At 38.0% G+C, this 23,665-nt stretch overlaps 1 protein-coding gene across 1 annotated transcript in view; it reads right to left on the bottom strand.

Moving 5' to 3' along the window:
• Positions 1 to 364: 364 nt before the first annotated feature.
• TSPAN8 (tetraspanin 8) overlaps positions 365 to 23,665 on the bottom strand; it is a 35,025-nt gene continuing 11,724 nt past the window's right edge. The window contains exons 3-8 of the mRNA XM_068972240.1: positions 18,642 to 18,779; positions 14,165 to 14,239; positions 13,958 to 14,065; positions 6,971 to 7,102; positions 3,546 to 3,629; positions 365 to 418 (exon numbers count right to left, since the gene is read on the bottom strand). Coding sequence (XP_068828341.1) covers positions 365 to 418; positions 3,546 to 3,629; positions 6,971 to 7,102; positions 13,958 to 14,065; positions 14,165 to 14,239; positions 18,642 to 18,779 — 591 coding nt within the window. The remainder of the gene's footprint in view (positions 419 to 3,545; positions 3,630 to 6,970; positions 7,103 to 13,957; positions 14,066 to 14,164; positions 14,240 to 18,641; positions 18,780 to 23,665) is intronic.

Genomic DNA, 23,665 nt, shown 5'->3' on the forward strand with positions numbered 1-23,665 from the left:
ACTTCTAAAAAGACTAGTCACACAGCCCTAACTATGGCCCTGTTACTCAGAGATTATTATTCCACTGGATGGCTCCAGATGAATGTTTTAAGCTGTGTTCAGTACCACCTGAACACAATAATCAGACAGGATTGCACCAAAGAAAAGACTATTACTTTTATTTGGGGGAAAAATACACAGTCATATAATTTCCTGTGTCTCTGAAATTTTAAATATGTTCAATATGACAGGAAGATCTCTGTGATCCAGCTAAATGACACATTTTAATAGGAAAGCTGCTCTCACCATGGCACTCATAAAGTAACAACTCCAAAGTAAAACTTTAAAGGGGTTTGACCGATGATGGCTCAACACATCCACAGTTTTATTTCTTCCTCATCTGGCAGTACAGAACAATAGAAAATATCAGACCGAGTACCTAGAAAATAGAATGACAGGAGGAACATGGAATTTAAGGATACACTAGAGATATTATAAATAAAAAGAACATGATTTATGAAAAAATTCTGGCTATTGACAATTCTAATATTATTAATCTAAGTCATCTCTCTTACTGGGAGTCTAACATTGAGAAAGCTTCTGAGTATTTTTTGTCTTAATCAGGGTTTTCAGCTGGCAGTCTGCCTCGATCTGGCCCTATTTGACCGTGCAGTAGCGCTGCCTCTGGAGCAACCCAACCTTCTGAAACACGCACACCCTTCTGTAGGTCATGGCCCTGGAACTCCAGGGAACTCAGGCCTCCGGGGCTAGAGACACAGACTGCTTCTATCATCTGGTTTAGATCATCCACGGAAAAATCAAGGAGTCTAGAATTTCTCTTTCCATATTTTTAGGCATCTCCAAGAAGAATGGGGAAAAAAGTAACTTTTTTTCTTAAAAAGCTTCTAAATCTAAGGGGAATAGCAACATCCAGGAATTTCCTTTAAAGTGAGAATGCACAGCTGGAAATCTGGGGCATAATTTCCATCTCATTAAGTGGTTCCCCCTAGAATAAGGGACCTCAAAACAGTGCCTAATTGTCTCTGAAATTGGTGAGTGGGATACTGTGGTTTTGATGCAGAAATGACAGAGAGGACCTGTGTGTACTGTGGAAGGAAAGTTTTGGCTCCACCAGCCTCCTCCAAGAAGAGGCAGAGAGAGGATGAGACATCATTTATGCCGAGTCATCCCCAGTGCTCCCACTGTACTAAGGTATCCTGCTCACTATTCCGTTCCTGAAAATGCCCTCCAAATGAGAACTTATGCGCAATATTTTTTTTCCTACCAAAATATATATATATATATATATATATATATATATATATATATATATATCTCAACATCAATTCTCTGGGAGGATAATAACTTTCATTTAGAAAGTTCTAAAAGTCATTCTTTTAGAATGACTTGAGAAAATGTTACAACTTAGTCTTTTGCTTTGCTCCCAAGACTTAAATCTGGGAGACCAGTACCAGCAAAGAAAAAAAAAAAAAAAAATGTCCAAAACAGTGGGATGAGGCAACTATTGCTTTTTGCTGTTGCAAACTTGAAATAGAAGCCCACCATGCATCAGCAAACTAGACAGTTAATATCACACTTTCCTGCATTTCACTGCCTCTGAAAAGAAAACGTATCATTGTTCACAAAAATAGGCAATAATTAGGAGATTCATCCTACAGTAATATACGCTAAGACTCAGGATAATCTTGCTAAGTAATGTACACAAGCTCCCATATTCTGAAGCCATCTAAAAAATGTAAGATTACTTTTTTCTCTTATTTAACTGCTCCATTCCTGGAACTTTCTGTTAGTATAACTTTTAGCCTACAAGTGGTGACTATCAGTGTCAATGGATTTTTTCTTTTCTTTTTTCTTTTCTTAATTAAAGTGAAGAGAGAAAGTACTGATCTTTTTTGTGTGTGCTTGTAAGTTGCTATAGTCAAATAAGGAGAGATATCATAGTTTGGCTGTTTAACTCAATGATGAGAATCCCAATGTCTATAGATAAAAAATAAATCATTTGGGGAACTTCCCTGGTGGTCCAGTGGCTAAGCCTTGGGGCTCCCAAAGTAGGTGGCCCAGGTTCAATCCCTGCTCAGGAAACTAGATCACACATGCAGCAACTAAGACCTGCTAAAGTCGAAGAAATTAATTTTAAAAAATACAAAGAAGAGAAACAAAGGAACTTTTACAATGGGCAGAATAGAGAGAAATAGACTTATTGCCCAGCATCATTTGATTTTGGTCATATAGTGGATGTAAAGAAAGACAGCTACATCTACCAACCAAGAATGTTTCATATCTGGATCTATTCATCTGGGCTAGAGGCAAGTCTGGAGGAGGGTATGGCAACTCACTCCAGTATCTTGCCTGGAGAATCCCATGGACAGAGGAGCCTGACAGGACACAGTCCATAGAGTCACAAAGAGTCTTACACAACTGAAGTGACTTAGCGTGCACAAGGAGGTCAGGCTTAACAGCCCAATTTGCTGCTCATAGTTCAACCCTGTCTCTTATGCTTTGGCTGGGAAAGTCCACCAGTAACCTAAATGAAAATCTAGGATACTAAATTGCTTCAATCTCGGCTAAAATTCCTCTCAGACAGTGATGTGGCACAAGAGAGGTAAAAGTTACCAGAAAACCCAAGGAGAACACTGGGCAGCATTTGTGAGAGTGAAGCAGAAGTTACTTCACTGAGCAAACCAGCCTACAGAGGTGTTAACTAGGGAGACGCCTTACACCAGTAGGATTCTTGCCAAGGCCCTGATGTGGGTTGTGAGTGAATTTGACTCATTTGATATCTAAATTAGCAAGATCCAATTATTGATTCCAAAACACTTCCCTGAAACAGTTTTATTTCATCTTTTTGCAAAGAATTTCAGGTCACATTAAAAAAAAAAATTCCTTCAGTTTCTGCAAAAGTCCTACTAGGTGGGCCCATCAGGATAAAAACCTATACAGAATTCTTTTTTTCAAAGTCAATAATCAAATTGATGAGAGCAAATGCAGACATCTCAAGCAAAGCTTCCTCAAAAACTTCTCCAACTGAGTTCATAGTTCTTACAGTGAGAAAATCAAAGTCAACTGTCTAATTTTTAGAACTTGTTAGATTTCTCTATAACAGAATACCAGGAAAATAGCTCTCCACACTTCTGAGCTCGGATATTTTCTGTTTCAAAATCAGGAAGAGAGATTAAAAAATTGCAAAGTTTGTATTTTCATTTTGTTTGCTGCTGTTTCTTCAAATGGAAAAACATTAAATCTGTGCTAGTTTTCAATGAGAAAAGAATAGCTGGGACTAAGAACTGTGTGGAAACTAATTCCATTTTCTCCCTCAGGAGAGAAATCGTTCAGAAATAATAGCTTCAGCCCTGCTGAATTCCTAAGACCATAATCCCCTCCCCAGACCCAAGGACGATAGATGCAGCTGCTGGGCCATAGGCACTTGTACCCAGTGCTTTTCTGGAGCACCTGGTTTGTATCTGGCTCTTCATACATTTGTTAGAAAAATTAATGAGCAAACAAGGGAATAAACAAAGAATGAATAATGCAAGATAATACTGTACCTCAATAGCCTCCAGTCCAAATGCTAGTGCCATAACTATGAAAAGGCGTTTTGAAAACATGTGGCTTATCGAGGCAAAGCTTGACTGTTAAAAACAAAATATAAAAAATTACTGTTTGACAAATTTTGACCTTGTTTTAATATGTACAGATTTTTATTCATTGGGTTGACTTTTTTATGTGACTATCAAGGAATATACTCAACAAAAAGGAATTGGATTATCCCTATTATTCCAGCTCCTTACCCGTGCCCTTCAAAGGTTGTAACTGTTGTGGTTGGTTCATACATTAGGAAGCATTTGAGGAACAAAGTTTTTGCTTCAACTTCCTAATTGCTGAATCTAGGACTATTTAGCTATAAATATTCATTTTACCCTAACTTCTGGTTGTTCATTTTAGAGCTGTTATCACCTTGACTGTGTATCTTTTTGGTTTGTAACCTGCAGCAGAGAGTTCCCTAGTTGAGGTTTCAGCTAATTATAGTATAGATTTTCACTTTTAAAACAAGCTCTTTTTCCAAAATCCCTTAATATGTCTCAGGGTTATTTTTACCTTAAAAAAGGAAAAAAAAAATCATTATATCTACCGTTATATTCTTACCTTAGACAAAAAAACAGAATTTAGAAAATTGTCTCTCTGCCACATTTTTAAACATTTATTCAAAGCAGCATGAAATATCAAGCTCAAATTATTTTAGTATACTTCGAAGTCAGGTTGATTCCTGTAACTCCACTCTTCTTTTTCAAGATTGCTTTGGCTACTCAGGGTCTTTTGTATTTCCATACAAATTGTGAACTTTATGTTCTAGATATGTGAAAAATACCATTGGGAGCTTGATAGGGATTGCATTGTAAAGCAATTATCCTACAGTTAAAAATAAATTCATTAAAAAAATTTTAGGCCAGACCTAAAAATTTCAGCAATTGTAAATTATGTGGATAATTTTTAAATGGAAAAATAATATGCAATATAATAGTGGTATTGTCTGTATTGCCAGAAAATATATTATTTCTATGATAGTCTTTTAAGTGCAAAGGGTTAACAAAATATTGCTGTTTGTTAAATAAAAGTTCTGCAAGTGGTTGAGTAAAACAGTTTTTTCCCCTGCGTTCCTGAATGTAATAGGTTTCTCCATTCTCATCTGATTCAAAACAGTAAACTTTAGAGGAAATTATTATATCATTCAAGATAAACTATGAGATTAATGATATCTACTGAGTCACATTCATTATATTTTAGGTGTTTTCTCCCTCCTTTCCCTCTAGATAATCAGGTTATTCTGGCAAAAAGGAAGGGGAAAAATGTGAATTATGGACATTCCAGATTTCTTATTTTTCCAGACTTCTTTCAAATGACACAAGGCAGACAAAAGTATTTTATGACTTTATGATCTTCCTTTTGGGAAACTGGTGCAACCATAAGCCTATCTTCAGCTGAATTATGTGTGAATTTGGAGGGAATATCTATTATCTTTCAGGATAATACTAGGGCTTTTCAAAATCTATTCTCAGGAAAGATATCTTTGAGTTGAATCTTTAATAGGACACAGATAGCAATTTGCAATATAATTTACTAATTCCCTCAATAACCTAAGAGGAATCTGCATTTGTTAACATCATATTTATTCCCTCTTTTCCTTGTGGAGATTGTGTCACTAAAATTATGTAGAGAGAAGGAGAACAGAGAGGAGTATAAAAATTAATAATAAAGCATTTTAGTCAGATCACTTTGGTAGCTCTGTAATCTGATGGATAATTTCTCCCCCAATATGTTACTTAAATACTTGGAACAGCAATTTCTCTTCAGAACAGTCTCCTTAACTTTGATAAAATTATTGGGTTGGCCAAAAAGTTCATCTGGGTTTTTTCATAACATCTTGCAGATGTTACAGAAGAACTTGAATGAACATTTTGGCCAATCCATTAGTAAAAGGGCTGTGATAGTCAACAGGTGAGATGTTTCCCCTGAGATACTTTTTATTTCCTAATATATAATTAACCTCAGTAGCCAGTACTCAACCAATGCTAGATTGAAAATAAATCTTTAGGTATTATAGAAATTAACCCATTGAAATATAATATGTCTCATGTATCTCTTTCCCAACTAGACTATAGTCTCCTAGAGGGTCTAAAAGCATGTCTAAGTCTAGCAAAGTTCTATCTGACACATGGCGGTGGTGGTTTAGTCACTAAGTCCTGTACGACTCTTGCGACCCCACAGACCATAGCCTGCCAGGCTCCTCTGTCCATGGGATTTTCTAGGCAAGAATACTGGAGTGGGTTGTCATTCCCTTCTCCAGGGGGTCTTCCCAACCCAGGAATTGAACCTGGGTCTCCTGCACTGCAGGCAGATTCTTTACCAACCTAGCTATGAGGGAAGCCTATATGACATATAGTAGGCACCAAATAATAACAAATAAGTGAAACATTAATATCAGCTGTCATTTTTGTACACATCCATCCAAAGTTTCTTCTAGGAAGAAGGAATAAATTATGTAAAACTCTATGGTAAGGGGTAGATATCACGTCTTCCATGAAGCTGTATCTTGAACCCCAAAGACTGAGTTAGATGGGGTTAGATATCTTGTGCCTGTCCCTATCCAAGAAATACAAGTAGTTCATTGAGTTAAAGTTGCCTAATTATTTTTCTCTCTTCCCTATGAGACCATTCATTTCATGAGTGCAGACACTGCAGTATATTCAGGAATGGATATCCAGCTGCTGATAAAAGGCCAGCACGTAGGAAGTGGCCAGGAAATATTTGATGAATTAAGCAATAATAAGGAATATGACATCCACGTGTTAACACCTGCAAGTAACATAAATATGTCGTCTATAATACATGAAAGACAAACCCAAGTTTTCATTGACTTTAAAGGTGTGAAGCAACTTCTCCACTGGAACAATAATCAGACAAACTGGTAGGTACATTTAACAGATCTGAAGAGCTGAAATCTCTAAAGTCCAAGTTATTTTTCTACATTAAATACAATTCCTTGAGAAAGGCAAACTTTGATTAGAAAAAGAAAGCTTTACTTTGAAAATTAAAGTAAAAATATACATTTCTAAAGCATATGTTAAAATAGAAAAAAAAAATAGTGGAGAAAAGATGATTAAAGTCACCAAAGAGAGGACAAAATAAATTTTATCTGTTAGTTTGTACTTTGCCTCCCCTTGCAGCAGAATGATTCTTTGATCTAGTAAGGTTGAGTTTAAATGATGCCAAAGTCATAGAAGAAATAAAATACTTTTATTCTTTTATATCTGCTTTTATCTTTAAAAAAGGATTTATTTTTTATTTACCAGGGAAATTCCTGGGACTTTTATATCAAGATTCCCATTGAAATTGCTGAAATTTAATATTTTGTAGAGACATTGTGAATAAAATAACAGAACCACTTATTGTGTCAAATTTTATTTGTTCTTACCTGTTTGTAAATAGTTTTTCCACTGTACTTTATACAAGAATCTGATTCCCTTGGACATTCACATGTCTTGTAGTAGTGCTGAAAATTACTTCCCCAATCAGAAGCTCCATTGACCAAACCACAACATTTTAACTGTTTGATGAAAAGTAGATGTGAAAAACAGTCACTAGAGAGGATAAAAACACTGTCGATACATTGAATCACATTCTTTTGAAATTACTATAAAGATGCTTCTTATACGAGAATATTATGTGAGTAACCTCACTTACCTCCTTGAATGTAGAAACAAGAATGAAAAAATATTCCATTTTGGACTTCACATCAATGGAGGAAAAATAAAGTTTCAGGCATAAAAGTCTGAAGAATTTGGAATAAATATTAAGCACTCACCTTCTATTTTTTAATAACAAAAGAGAGGCAGAATCATATTTATGTTTCTTATATCTTAGGAAATAAGCTTCTAGAGAGCTCATGAGAAAGTCACAGTTTCTTTAAAGTACCTTTACCTTAAAAAATATGAGAGGTTTATAAGGTGAAATTTCTATCTCATGACCTTTGGTCACTTTTGGAGGAAAGGGAGAGAAGAGTGAGAGGCATCTCAAAACCCAAAGAAGATGCTCAGTTGGCCTTCCATGAGACTGAATTTTACTTAGACATCTGTAAAACAGCAAAAGGGGGAAATGAAGAATGAAATTCTTAGAATAATGTCAAGAAGGTTAAGGCTTAAAATAAACCAAACATTTGATTGTTGTTCAGTCGCTCAGTCATGTTCAACTCTTTGTGACACCATGGGCTACAGCACAACAGGCTTCCCTATTCTTCACCAACTCCTGGAGCTTGCCCAAACTCAAGTCCATTTAGTCAGTGATGCCACCCAACCATCTCATCCTGTCATCCTCTTCTCCTCCTGCCTTCAAACTTTCCAAGAATCAGGGTCTTTTCCAATGAGATAGCCACCTTCATATCAGGTGGCTAAAGTATTGGAGCTTCAGCTTCAGCATCAGTCCTTCCAGTGAATATTCAGTGTTGATTTCCTTTAGGACTGACTGGTTTGATCTCCTTGCAGTCCAATGGACTCTCAAGAGTCTTCTCCAACACCACAGTTCAAAAGCATCAATTCTTCTGCATTCAGCTATTTTTATAGTCCAACTCTCACATCCGTACATGAACACTGGAAAAACCATGGCCTTGCCTAGACAGACATTTGTTGTCAAAGTAATGTCTCTGCTTTTTAATATGCTGTCTTATTTGGTCATGACTTTCCTTCCAAGGAGTAAGCATCCTTTAATTTCATGGCTGCATTCACTATCTGCAGTGATTTTGGATCCCAAAAAAATAGTTTCCCACTGTTTCCATTGTTTCCCCATCTATTTGCCATGAAGTGATGCGACCAGATGCCATCTTTGTTTTTTGAATGTTCTGTTTTAAAACAACTTTTTCACTCTCCTCTTTCACTTTCATCAAAAGGCTCTTTAGTTCCTGTTCACTTCCTGCCATAAGGGTGGTGTCATCTGCATATCTAAGGTTATTGATAACTTTTTCTGGCAATCTTGATTCCAGCTTATGCTTCATCCAACCCAGCATTTCTCATGATGAACTCTGTATCGAGGTTAAATAAGCAGGGTGGCAATATACAGCCTTGATGTACTCCTTTCCCAATTTTGAAACAGTCTGTTGTTCCATGTCCAGTTCTAACTATTGCTTCTTGACCATACAGGTTTCTCTGGAGACAGGAAAGGTGGTCTGGTACTCCCGGCTCTTGAAGAATTTTCCACAGTTTGTTACAGCCTTGATGTACTCCTTTCCCAATTTTGAAACAGTCTGTTGTTCCATGTCCAGTTCTAACTATTGCTTCTTGACCATACAGGTTTCTCTGGAGACAGGAAAGGTGGTCTGGTACTCCCGGCTCTTGAAGAATTTTCCACAGTTTGTTGTGATCCACACAGTCAAAGGCTTTAGCATAGTAAATGAAGCAGAATAAGACGTTTTTCTGGGATTCTCTTGCTTTTTCTATGATCCAACAGATGTTGGCAATTTAATCTCTGGTTCCTCTTCCTTTTCTAAATTCAGCTTGAACATCTGGGAGTTCTTGGTTCATGTACTGTTGAAGCCTAGCTTAGAGAATTTTGAGCGTTACTTTGCCAGCATGTGAAATGAATATAATTGTATGGTAGTTTGGCCATTCTTTGACACTGCCTTTCTTTGGGATTGGAATGAAAACTGACCTTTTCCAGTCCTGTGGCCATTGCTGAGTTTTCCAAATTTGCTGGCATGTTGAGTGCAGCACTTTACCAGCATCATCTTTTAGGATTTGAAATAGTTCAGCTGGAATTCCATCACCTCCACTAGCTTTGTTTGAAGTGTTGCTTTCTATGGCAATTAAACATGGGCAAACACTAAGGGAAGTTGTGGTCATGTTTGGGAAAAGAAAACAAGAAAGCAATAAGCCCAATGACTCAGAGTAATGGGTCATAGTATTATTAGATGAAAGTGAGAGGCAATTCTCTCTCATCTTGTCACATTTGCTCTAAATAGAGACAAAACTTTTCATGCAGAAAAGAAGAAAAAATTGCTTAAGAAAATAGAACCAACACTTGGTGGTTTTCTTAGGCTCAGATGCATTGCCATACAAGGATATTAAGAGGACTTTCACTTACTGAGTGACCTGTTACTCACGTTCCTTAAACCTCTCTACACCACAATTTCTTCATCTGTAAAATACAGATAATGATAGTTTTTCATGATAGTATCATTCCTTCATAGATTTGTTGTAAAGATAAATTAGAAAATCCATGTGAAGATATGAAGTGTTTAGCCCAATGCCTGGGCTAGAAAGTACTCAATATATGTTGTCATCATTGTTGATTCTATTTTGTGGTGGTTGTTGTTATTGTTGTTGTTATTGCTCTCATGTGGACAGGATCTGTTCAACACTAATATGAATATTTTAGATAACATTATGGAAAATGCCTTTTCAACTCTATAGTTGATATAGAGGTGGGAATGATGATTAATACACTTGAATACAAATTGGAGTTCCAAAGGTATTTCACACAGTGGCCTTCAGCAGGTCCAACTGTGGCAGATATAAAGCCTTGTGATTTGGCTCAAAGATTCACTTGCACAAATATATGACTCATTAGATATTTACATGACAAAGAGTTGGAGATTTCAGATGGTTTCAAGGTCAGTCAATATTAGCAAAGAGAGTAATCTTGAAACAACTTCTTTTCTTGCTTCCACAGTAGACACAATCAATTGCTCACTCTTTCTAATTAAATAAACTTGAATGACTGATACAGACACAGCAGATCAAAAAGAATATAAATCCCACTATATACACTCACAGATCAATCCATTTTTGGAATACAGTATCCCTTAGGACAGCATAGAGATACACAGGAGACAGAGCAGGAGGTAGAAAGGCTAAACTTGGTTTGGAATCTAGTCACCAGATCAGGTGTGGGAGCAGCTGGGGAAGAAGTTGGTTGGGATGTATTGAAAGTGTGATAGCATTGGATGAACAAGGCACTTCTCAGTGAATGATACAAATAGTCATTTCCAAGAATCCAAGATGGGCACATTCTACTAGTATATTAGCAGAGAATTTATGTGAGAATTCCCTGAAAACCAAAAAGAAAGTCACTTAGTAACTACAAATTATCTCTGTGTGATGAGACCCCAGGTCACCCAGCCAGAGTTTTCTTTTTCCAAAGAAGCATTAGTTAAAAATAGAAAAGAAAGTCCTGGTGGATATATATTATGAAACAAACAAAAACCAGAATAGACAATTCTGTAAAAAAGAACCATAGTCCTGTGAACCCAAGAAGCTTCAGGCACAGAATTCATGCACGGAAATAAGTCAGAATTGTGCCCCACACAGGGAGCTCAGCTCAGTGCTCTGTGATGACCTAGAGGGCTGGGATGAGGGGTGGGAAGGAGGTGCAGGAGGAGAGGTATGCATACAAATAGCTGATTCACTTCATTGTACAATAGAAACTAATACAGCATTGTAAAGCAATTATTTGTCTTTGCTGTTGTTCAGTCATTAAGTCGTGTCCAACTCTTTGCAAGTCCATGGACTGCAGCACCCCAGGCTTCCCTGTCCTTCACTATCTCCCAAACATGAGTTTGCATAATCTCATGTCCACTGAGTCAGTGATGCCATCCACCCATCTCATCCACTGTTGCCCCTTTCTCCTCCTACCCCCAATCTTTCCAAAGACAGTATCTTTTCCAATGAGTCAGCTCTTCACATCAAGTGGCTGAATTATTGAAGCTTCAGTATTAAAATATCTGACAGTAAGTGTATTGTCTTCAGAAGAAAAGTATAAATGTATATATAATTAAAAAAAAAAAAGAATTGTGGTACAACAAACAGAACATTTAGAATCCTGTGGATGACACTAAGACCTTGGATATCAGGGACAACATGCAGCAAGTGTGACTCAGGACCCACCCAGAGACCCCGAGATTACCTGTAGTATATTTTGTCCTAGATTAACAGGGAAAATCAAGGACGCTTGGCCCCTCCCAGCGGAGAAGCTGAGTTGCCTAAATTTTTCCTGCTTTTAAATCTGGATTAATCTGGACTCTAAAGTGGGAATGATCCAGGAGGAGAGGATCAAGGAATGCAGCTCTGGCTGAGCTAGGAGAAACACAGCACAGAGGAAGTGAAACAGGGACTAATGCATATCAGGTTTCAGCTCCTGGAAATGATGCTTTAAGCAGAATTTTTACAAGCTGGAGTCTATCCAAATAGGAACTGGGTTCTGGGGGAAATGTCATCTGATAAATAGTTCAAAAAACCAAGGATGTTAAGATGTTTTGACTTGAAAATCAAAGCTCTTAGAAGTCATACAAGAAGCCAGTTTCAAAGAAAAAGTTCCAATATGTAGAAGTAGATTTTCTTTTTCCTCCGAAACTCCATAAGGAAGAACTAAAACTAAATTATATAAAGTCAAGGGGAGAAAGATTTTGTTTCAAATTAAGAAAGAACACATTAATCATCAGACTTAGATGCAAAGGGAATGGGATGGGATGGGCAAAATGGGCAAACTGTCGGCTCTTCCATATTTAATTAGAAGGTGGGTGAACATAAACATAAAATACTTCCATTAATGATGTGTGTGCTAAGTCACTTCAGTCATGTGCAACTCATCGCGTCCCTATGGACTGTAGCCCAACAGACTCCTCTGTCCATGGGATTCTCCAGGCAAGAAAACTAGGGTGGGTTGCCATTCCCTTCTCCAGGGGATCTTCCCAACCCAGGGATGAAACTCGCATCTCACACCTACATGCATTGACAGGCAGGTTCTTTACCATCTGGGAAGCCCCAGTTAATGATAAGTCAGGTTAAATGTCCTGTAAAATCCTGCTCTACTCTGAGAGTCTGAGGATTTCTATGGCATACGTGAAATAAATGCTACATGTCATTAATATGATGAAAATTCTGAGTAAATAAACTGTAGAGGGGAGAAGTTTCACAGAGCAATATTTCAGTCAAGTCTCAAAGTACAGGTAGTATTTGTAAAGAAAGAACAGACTTTTGGACTCAGTGGGAAAAGGAGAGGGTGGGATGACTTGAGAGAATAGCACTGAAACATATACATTAACATATGTAAAACAGATAGCCAGTGGGAGTTTGGTGTATGACACAAGGCAGTCAATACCAGTGCTCTATGATATTCTGGAGGGATAGAGGGAAGAGGGGGGTTCCAAAGGGAGGGGACACATGTATGCCTATGGCCAATTCACACTGATGCATGGCAAAAACCATCACAATATTGTAATTATCCTCCAATTAAAAATTTTTTTTAAAAAGAAAGCAAGTCAAAAAAAAGAGAAAAGTAGTAAGTACATTCTAAGGATGAGGAATGATGCAAAGGCAGGAAGGCAGAGTTATTTAACACACCCTGAGTAGACACTGGTTGGACCAGAGTGCTTTCTTCATGGAGTAGACTTTAGTAAAGTTAAAATACGAGGTAGGAGCCAGAGAGTAGAATACCTTCAACCTCTGTCCAAATCTTGACTTTACCCTGAAGACAGTGAAGTAGCCAAAGTAAATAAATACATACATACATACATACCTAGAGGGAGGGGGGCTAGTGTACTGATTAAAAAGAATTAGTGAGTCAGACAGATCTGCATTCAAATTCCAACCCCATCACTTGTTAGCTGTCATGCCTCTCTAAGTTGTAATCCCCTCATCTGTCTATTAAAGATAATGCTGCTGCTGCTGTTGCTAAGTCGCTTCAGTCGTGTCCGACTCTGTGCGACCCCACAGACGGCAGCCCGCCAGGTTCCCCCATCCCTGGGATTCTCCAGGCAAGAACACTGGAGTGGGTTGCCATTTCCTTCTCCAATGCATGAAAGTGAAAAGTGAAAGTGAATGTGCTCAGTCGTGTCTGACTCTTAGCGTCCCCATGGACTACAGCCTACCAGGCTCCTCCCTCCATGGGCTTGTCCAAGCAAGAGTACTGGAGTGGGTTGCCATTGTTTTCTCTGGTTAAAGATAATGAGGGTAATGATATTATCCATCTCATAGACTTGTTGTCAGAATTAAGTGAGCTATTGAATGTAAATCTGATACATACTAAGCAACAATAAACAGTAGCTACAATTATTTTTAAAAGAGAAGTGGGACATGGAGGCAGAGAAAGAGAGAAGGGAAATTCCAAGCATTCAAAACACACTATCCTTCTAAATGGTAAATATTAAAGCAATTATTGATTTGGCTCAATCAAGACTTAATCTATCATAAACATATCCTCTTAATATCTGTCCTAAACTGCCTCAGAACTTCATAAGAAGCTGGGGAAAAAATTAGAAATAGTCCCGGCTTCTTCTTATTGCATAGTGACAGAATAATTGGTCAAAATATGCAAAAGGGAGACATTTTTCCAATTCGTAAGGAACACAGCTGTCAAAAATTAAGTAAAAGTAGAACTATCTCCAACTCTCCAAATAATCCTAAGTTCTAATTACCTCTTCTTGAAGTTCAGAAAAGGCTTTCTGGAATACTCTTTCATTTTCATTTGTTGAACTCAAAAGACGTGCATTCATCAGGAGAGTCTTATTCAGAGCTTGTTCAGTCTGAAAATTGAAAAGTGCTGTTAAATGATTCATGTCAGGAGGTAGCATGTCAATTTTATGCACTTTTCCAAAACTGTCAGGTATAATATGTGTACACACCTTAGATTTCCTAGCAGTTGCTAGGATACCTGCCGCCACCTGCAGGAGTAGGATCATAAGCAGTCCTATGAAAAACTGACAAAAAAGAAAAGGAAAATATATTCAATATTATCCCCAGTACATTCCATAACCACCTGGGGACATTTTGGACATGGCGCTTCTTTCTGCAGTAGGGATCCTAATTACAGTAGTATTAACCATGCTCTTCATTTATTCTACTCTTTGCCTCAAAAATCAAAGTTGGAACCATTACTGCTCAGAAACATTTGCTCCAGAGACTAAGGAAAATGACTAAAACTAAAATCGAATCATAGGATTGTAGGCATCAGTATGATGTTGAATGGAGGGAAGTTCAAAAATTCAAATGAAGTTGTTTGAATATGATTTTTTTCTTCATAAAATACAAACTCAAACTTCAAGACAAATTTCAGAACTGACTTCAAAACAATGTCACTACCACTATGAGAATCACCTGGAGTCTTTTTACAAATGTAGTCCTGAAATCTGCCTCAGATATACTGAATTCTAATTTCAGAGGTTCCCACAAATTAGTTTTCATAAAAACAAGCTCCTCAAGTAATTAAAGTCCCCAAATTGAAAATGAGGCCTTATTAATCAAAACCAACCACCAGGGATGATATTAGAGTTCCATTAAAGCTCTTTCATTGAAAAAGCAAGAGAGTTCCAGAAAAACATCTACTTCTGCTTTATTGACTATACCAAAGCCTTTGACTGTGTGGATCACAACAAACTGTAGAAAATTCTTCAAGATATGGGAATACCAGACCACCTAACCTGCCTCCTGAGAAATCTATATGCGGCTCAAGAAGCAACAGTTAGAACTGGACATGGAACTACAGACTGGTTCCAAATCGGGAAGGAGTACACCAAGACTGTAGATTGTCACCCTGTTTATTTAACTTCTATGTAGAGTACATCATGAGAAATGCCAGGCTGGAAGAAGCACAGCTGGAATCAAGATTGCCAGGAGAAATATCAATAACTTTAGATATGCAGATAACACCACCCTTACAGCAGAAAGTGAGGAAGAACTAAAGAGCCTCTTGATGAAAATGAAAGAAGAGAGTGAAAAAGCTGGTTTAAAACTCAACATTCAGAAAACTAAGATCATGGCATCCGGTCCTGTCACTTGATGGCAAATAGATGGGAAACAATGGAAACGGTGAGAGACTTTATTTTGGTTGGGGTGGGGGGGGGGCTCAAAAATCACTGCAGATAGTGACTGCAGCCATGAAATTAAGAGACACTTGCTCCTTGGAAGAAAAACTATGACCAACTTAGACAGCATATTAAAAAACAGAGACATTACTTTGACAACAAAGGTCCATCTAGTCAAAACTATGGCTTTTCCAGTAATCATGCATAGATGTGGATAGTTGGACCATAAGGAAAACTGTTCACCAAAGAATTGATGCTTTTGAACTGTGGTGTTGGAGAAGATTCTTGAGAGTCCCTTGGACTCAAAGGAGATCCAACCAGTCCATCCTAAAGGAAATCAGTCCTGAATGTTCATTGAAAGGACTGATGTTGAAGCTGAAACTATAATGCTTTGGCCACCTGATCTGAAGAGCTGACTCATTTGAAAAGACCCTGATGCTGGGAAAGATTGAGGTCAGGAGAAGGGGATGACAGAAAATGAGATGGCTGGATGGCATTACTGAATCGACAGACATGAGTTTAAGCAAGCTCCAGGAGTTGGTGACAGACAGGGAGGCCTGGCATGGTACAGTCCATGGGGTCACAAATAGTCTGATATGACTGAGTGACTGAGCTGAACTGAACTGAAAGCTCTTTTACCTTGCCTCATAATAAACCATCAGTTAAAAAATATTTGTTCAGGGACTGACACATGCTTCTTTTATTAGAGAAGAAAAAGTTCAGATGAGCTCTGATAAATTTTTGTCAGTTTTCTATCCAATAAATACTTAAATTAAAAAAAATTTTTTTCTATATCCACTTATTATTTTCTACTGTGTATGTGTTCAAAGTAAATTATCTGTTGGGTATCTCAACCCAAATTATCCTTGAAGATTTCTAAAGGACAAATCTGATTATCTCATGTCCTTACAATTTTCTTAGCATGGACTGTGATTTGACACTAGTCCACACTCAGACCCACCTTCCATCACTTACTGAATATAGTCCTTACACACTCTAGCCATACCCCAAAATTTTCAGTTCCCCAAAGATGCTAGCATTGTACTTCCAGGCCCTCTCCCTGGAAAGCTCATCACACTCTTACCCATACAAACACCTTATCCACTTCTGCTTCCAGCTTGAAAGTTCCCTCCTCCATCATTGCTCTTTTCTTCTTGGACCACCTTTGCTGTAGCTAATTGTCTACTTGTTAGTCTTCCTTATGGGTTCCATGATGTGATGGGAACCATTGCCACGATCTTTGTTTTCTGGATGTTGAGCTTTAAGCCAGCGTTTTTACTCTCCTCTCACTTTCATCAAGAGGCTTTTGAGTTCCTCTTCACTTTCTGCCATAAGGGTGGTGTCATCTGCATATCTGAGGTTATTGATATTTCTCCCCACAATCTTGATTGCAGTTTCTGCTTCTTCAAGCCCAGCGTTTCTCATGATGTACTCTGCATATAAGTTAAATAAGCAGGGTGACAATATACAGCCTTGACGTACTCCTTTTCCTATTTGGAACCAGTCTGTTGTTTCATGTCCAGTTCGAACTGTTGCTTCCTGACCTGCATACAGATTTCTCAAGAGGCAGGTCGGCTGGTCTGGTTTTCCCATCTCTTTCCAAATTCTCCATAGTTTATGATCCATATAGTCAAAGGCTTTGGCATAGTCTATAAAGCAGAAGTAGATGTTTTTCTGGAACTCTCTTGCTTTTTCCATGATCCAGTGGATGTTGGCAATTTGATTTCTGGTTTCTCTACTTTTTCTAAAACCAGCTTGAGCATCAGGAAGTTCACGGTTTATGTATTGCTGAAGCCTGGCTTGGAAAATTTTAAGCATTACTATACTAGCGTGTGAGATGAGTGCAATTGTGTGGTAGTCTGAGCATTCTTTGGCATTGCCTTTCTTTGGGATTAGAATGAAAATTGACCTTTTCCAGTCCTGTGGCCACTGCTGAGTTTTCCAAATTTTCTGGCACATTGAATGTTGCACTTTCACAGCATCATCTTTTAAGTTTTGAAATGGCTCAACTGGAATTCCATCACTTCCACTAGCTTTGGTCATAGTGATGCTTACTAAGGCCCACTTGAATTCGCATTCCAGGATGTCTGGTCCTAGGTGAATGATCACACCACTGTGATTATCTGGGTCATAAATATATTTTTTGTACAGTTCTTCTGTGTATTCTTACCATCTCTTCTTAATATCTTCTGCTTCCATTAAGTCCATACCATTTCTGTCCTTTATTGAGCCCATCTTTGCATGAAATGTTCCCTTGGTAGCTCTAATTTTCTTGAAGAGATCCCTAGTCTTTCCCGTAAAATTGTTTTCCTCTCTATCTTTTCACTGGTCACTGAGGAAAGCTTTCTTATCTCTCCTTGCTGTTCTTTGGAACTCTGCATTCAGATGGGTATATGTTTCCTTTTTTCCTTTGCTTTTCACTTCTCTTCTTTACACAACTATTTGTAAGGCCTCCTCAGACAACTATTTTTCCTTATTGCATTTCTTTTTCTTGGGGATGGTCTTGATCACTGCCTCCTCCTGTACAATGAAATTGAGTCCTGTCCATAGTTCATCAGGCACTCTGTCTATCAGATCTAGTCCCTTAAATCTATTTCTCACTTCCACTGTATATAATCATAAATAATTTGACTTAGGTCATGCCTGAATGGTCTAGTGGTTTTCCCTACTGTCTTCCATTTAAGTCTGAATTTGGCAATAAAGAGTTCGTGATCTGAGCCACAGTCAGCTCCCAGTTTTGTTTTTGTTTGTTTGTTTGTTTGTTTTGCTGACTGTATAGAGCTTCTCCATCTTTGGCTGCAAAGAATATAATCAATCTGTTGACCGTCTTGTGATGTCCATGTGTAGAGACTTCTATTGTGTTGTTGAAGAGGGTGTTTGCTATGACCCGTGCATTCTCTTGGCAAAATTCTGTTAGCCTTTGCCTTGCTTCATTCTGTACTCCAAGGCCAAATTTGCCTGTTACTCCAGGTGTTTCTTGACTTCCTACTTTTGTATTCCAGTCTCCTATAATAAAAAAGATGTCTTTTTTGGGTGTTAGTACTAAAAGGTCTTGTAGGTCTTCACAGAGCCATTCAACTTCAGCTTCTTCAGTGTTACTGGTTGGGGCATAGACTTGGATTACTTCTCTCAGGGTACCCTATATTTTGAGATAATTATATTAGCTTCCACAACCAAACCCTCTAAATAAAGTGAGAGTTACATCAATCTTCATGAGTCCTTCTTACAGATAATGGGGATGGGAGATAATCTTCCAAAGTCTGAAAGTTGGGTATTGGGATGCATTGGGAAAACTCACCAAAATCATCATGAACTGGTTTTCTTTCATGGCACCACAGCATCCCAGGAAACCCAGAATCATGATGACAGCACCCACAAAAATTAATATATTCACAGCAATAAAAGGGCTAAGGTTAGCATCCCCAGGAGTGAGAATCTGAAAATGAAAAAGAGATTAATGATGGAAAATTCCTTTTCTTGATGTTTGCTATTCAACAAATATCCACTGGGGAACTACTATATGCCAAACCCTGTTCTTAGACACTGAGATGCTATAGTGACATAAACAAGCAAAAATTCCTGCCTTTAAGGAGCTTACCTTCTTTTGAGGTGTTACTTGTCCAATGTTCCAATTTTATGTCTTTTGAAGATTTATATTGGATGTTGGACGGAAGAAATGCAATAGGCTTTTCAAACAAAAATTTTTTTAAGTTTAGAAGGATCAGTAGTTTTATCCATGATGTGATCTTTGATTTGCATATTTTGTGTTTTATACCTAAGTAGAATCATAAATATGTTTTTATGGCAGTTTAGCTAAATTATAAAGCCTAAGTTCCTCTGAACTGAACTGAAGTTCCACAAACTACTGACTCAACAGTATGAACAAATCTCTAAAATATTATGTTGAGCTAAATGTACCATATTCAAAATAGTGACTGCTGTATAATTCCATTTATATAGCAATCCAGAATAGATAAATCTATGCAAAAATAAACAAATGGGATATCATCAAACTTACTAGCCTATGCATAGCAAAGGAAACCATATACAAAACAAAAAGACAACCTACAAAATGGGAGAAAATATTTGCAAAAATGCGACCTAGAGATTAATTTACAAAAGATACAAATAGCTCATGCTATCAACAGCAACAACAACAAAAACAATGCAATCAAAAAATGGGCAGAAGAACTAAGTGGACATTTCCACAAGGACTAAAGATAGCTAACACACATGTGAAAAGGTGCTCAATATAGCTTACTATTAAAGAAATGCAAATCAAAACTATAATGAGATAGCATCTCATATCAATTAGAATGGCCATGATGAAGCCTACAAAGGTGAGGGAGAGGGTGTGGAGAAAAGGGATCCCTCCTACATGGTTGGTGGGGTAAAACTGGTGCAGTCACTATGGAAGCAATATGGAGGTTCCTCAAAAACTAAAAATAGAGTTGCCATGTTACCCAGCAATCCTAGTTCTAGGCATATATCCAGATAAAGCTATAATTCAAAAAAATATGCATCCTTATGTGCAAAGCAACACTATTCGTAATAGCTAAGACATTGAAACAGCCTAAATGTCCATCAATGGATGAATGGATAAAGAAAATATGCTATATATGCTATTTAAAATAGCTAGGACATATAAGCAAGCTAGATGTCCATCGACAGATGAATGGATAAAGAAGTTGTGGTGAATATACAAAATAGAATGTTATTCAGCTATAAAAAGGAATGCATTTGAGTCAGTTCCAATGAGATGGATGGACCTAGAGCTTATTATACAGAGTGAAGTAAGTCAGAAAGAGAAGGACAAATATCATTATTAATGCATATAGAGAAAGTATAGAAAGATGGTACTGATGGTCCTATTTACAGGGCAGCAAAGGAGATGCAAACATAAAAGGCAGACTGTTGGTCACAGTAGACGGGAGAAGGTGGGATGACTGTGGAGAGTAGAAACATATACATTACCATATCTAAAATGTAGAGTCAGTGGGAATTCCTGTATGATACAGGAAACCCAAAGCCAGTGCTCTGTGATCATCTAGAAGGGTGGGATGGAGAGGGAGGTGGGAGGGAGACTTAAGAGAGAGGGAACAGATGTATACCTATGGCTGATTCATGTTGATGTATGGCAGGAATCATCACAATATTGTAAAATAATTATTCTCCAATTAAAAATAAAAAAAATTTAAGAAGATATGCTCTGTTATTCTTACAATGTCTGATATTCAAACATTGTCTGATAGTCATACAATGCTACACACACACACACACTTGCAATATGGAATACTACTCAGCCATTAAAAAGAATAAAGTAATGCCATTTGCAGTAACATCAAAGAACCCAGAGATTATCATAGTAAGAAAAGTAAGTCAGAAAGAGCAAGATAAATACCATATCATATAACTTATATGTGGAATCTAAAATATGACACAAATGAGCTTTTATGAAACAGACTCACAGACTTAGAGAAGAGACTTGTGGTCCCAAGGAGAAGGTGGGGTGGGAGGGGATGGAGTGGGAATTTGAGGTTAACAGATGAAAACTGTTATATACAGAATGAGTAAACAACAAGGCCCTACTGTATAGCACAGGGAACTGTATTCAATATTCGGTGATGAACCATAATGGAAAAGGATATTTTAAATGAATATACATATATATGTACAGTATAATTGAATCACTTTTCTGTACAGCAGAAGTTAACATAACATGGTAAATCAACTATAATTTTATTTAAAAAAAAACTAGATGGGGAATTAAAAAAAGAGTAGGTAAATCTAAGCTATGATGATAGAAATCAGAGCAGTGATGGACTTGGAGCAGAGTATCAAGGAAAGAGGGAACAGATTGCAAAGGGATATGAGGAAACTTTCATGAGTTAATAAAAATTCTTCTCATTTTGATTGTAATAGTGATTACAGAGGTCTATACATTTGCCAAAACAAACCAACCATTTTTTAAACTAAGAAGATAAGTCTAGTTCCTGATATTTCACATCAAGTCTATCTCGTTCCCAGGAGGCATAGTCTATAGAGTCTTCCAGAAACTCTTTATTTTGCCTGACTATTTAGAAATGGGATATTGAGGAAAACACCTTAGGTCTCTTTATGATGGGCTGGACTACCAATCCTGCATAATTTGGTTCTTCTCTCCCCCACGTACATAACCTTCCTCACTATAACCTAGCCTCAATCGATATCTTGCTCTACAGATATGACCAGAAGCAAATCACAATGAAACAATGAAACCTTGTGCCTGTGTGATATATGAGTGCTGTGCACAGCCCATTCATCTCTCAGGAGCTTTATCTACTGGGTTATTTCTAGGCAGACCACTAGTTCTTACACTAGCCAAGAGGCTGCCTTCTGGGATCTGCGGCACAGCATGCAGATGTGTGCCTTTAACAGGAAACACCAAAAAACAAACGAACACTACTACTCATGATCTTTACATTTTTAAAGACTTTTAAAATCAATCCATAGCCTAGACAAAGCCTTTGCTTGACAATCAGAAGGAAGGAATGTGCCGAAGATGTAAGCACACTAAAACAAAATCTATATTCTAGTCAGAGCCTTTATAAATTAGTTTCTAACCATGAAAGTCAACTAACTTTACTGGGCTCCAGTTTCCCACTTATGAAAGGAATTAAGTCAGCCTCTGTGAATACCCAAGGCTTCTTTTGTCTTTAAGAGTTGATGCTTACAGATAATGTTTCAGTTTGCATATTTAGAAAGCTTGGTTAAGTCCTTAAGATTTTTTGCCTCTTTTTCAGGCTTTTCTGGTTTCTTTCTTTCTTTCTTTCTTTCTTTCTTTCTTCCTTTCTTTCTTTCTTTCTTTCTTTCTTTCTTTCTTTCTTTCTTTCTTTCTTTTTTAATTGGTTTGCTTGTTCAGATTGGAGCTAAGAAATCAGTTTTGTTAGTAACCAGGCATGGCATCTGAGTGAAGACAGATAACAACCCAAAAAAGCAGCATCAGGAAACCCACCCACCATCAAACGTTGTTTCATGACATCATAGCCAGTCAGGAAAACCCTAACACATCCAAGACAGTTGAAGCCTCACCAGCGGAGTTATCGGTACTTTGGTCAGACAACCCAGATATAGAAACAGTAGGTCAAATAGCTACCAGTGAGATGTGAACAGCGTGTTGTGGCTGTTGTTTAGTCACTCAGTTGTGTCTGACTCTTTGCGACTCCACAGACTGTAACCTCTCAGGTTCCTCTGCCCATGGGATTTTCTGGGCAGGAATACCAGAATGAGTTGCCATTTCCTTTTCCAAGGGATCTTCCCAACCCAGGGATGGAACTCACATCTCTTGAGTTTCCTGCATTGGCAGGCGGGTTCTTTACCACTGAGCCACCTGGGAGGCCCCTGGAGAGTGTGGCCAGCACTTATTTGGCAGGTAATGAAGCACTTCTATGAGACTGATCTGAGCACAGCAACCCACTACCAATGTGGCCTGAAAACGATGTGCTGGCTACATGATGGTCACTGTTTTAAGACCAGCCCAACAAGTGGCTATTCTTATTTAGAAACAAAATGAACATTTGAGTTCAGGTATTTGTGTCATGGGAGAGATGTGTGTGCACGGTGGCTCAGTCGTGTCCGACTCTTTGCAACCCCGTGGACTATAGCCCACCAGGCTCCTCTGTCCATGGGATTCTCCAGGCAAGAGTACTGGAGTGGGTTGCCTTTTCCTTCTACAGGGGATCTTCCTGACCCAGGGATTGAACCCACATCTCCTGCATTGATTGGTAGGCAGATTCTTACCACTGTGCCACCTGGGAAGCCCTCAGGGGAGAGACAGCAGAGTTTTAAAAGCTGTCTTGGGAACACATGTAAGAATTAAAGATTTTAAAATTTAATAAAAAAAAAAAAAAAAAGCTGTCTTGGAAGAACACTGCCTCTGTGTGTCTTTGGATGAGGGGGGAATTCTATAGAAAAGGACATGACAGAACCTTGAAGAAGAAGGCTCAGGGTCCTCTTTGGATTATAAGGAATCTCCTAGGATGGCTGCACATACACTTTGCTTCATGCAGGACTGAGTTCATCCTGAGGGAGAACAAGGCATCTCTAGGGGACACTTTAGTACCCATGGCTTTGCTGAAAGATGTGCACAAAGACATCCTGGCATCCTTCTTTTCTGTGTTTGCTCTCAGGTCTCCCCCTTCTAAAACTTCTCCTGTTTTTCCAGTAGTAAAATTTGGTCCTCTGCACGGTCTTGATTCTTTGTCACTGACTTTGGATAAATATAAGTCAATTTCTCGTCTGTCAAGCTGGTTAAAGTTGTCCTGGATGATACTGCCTTTTGTT

The sequence above is a fragment of the Capricornis sumatraensis genome, chromosome 4 (genome assembly GCF_032405125.1).
Source record: "Capricornis sumatraensis isolate serow.1 chromosome 4, serow.2, whole genome shotgun sequence".
In the NCBI taxonomy this organism is placed as follows: domain Eukaryota; kingdom Metazoa; phylum Chordata; class Mammalia; order Artiodactyla; family Bovidae; genus Capricornis; species Capricornis sumatraensis.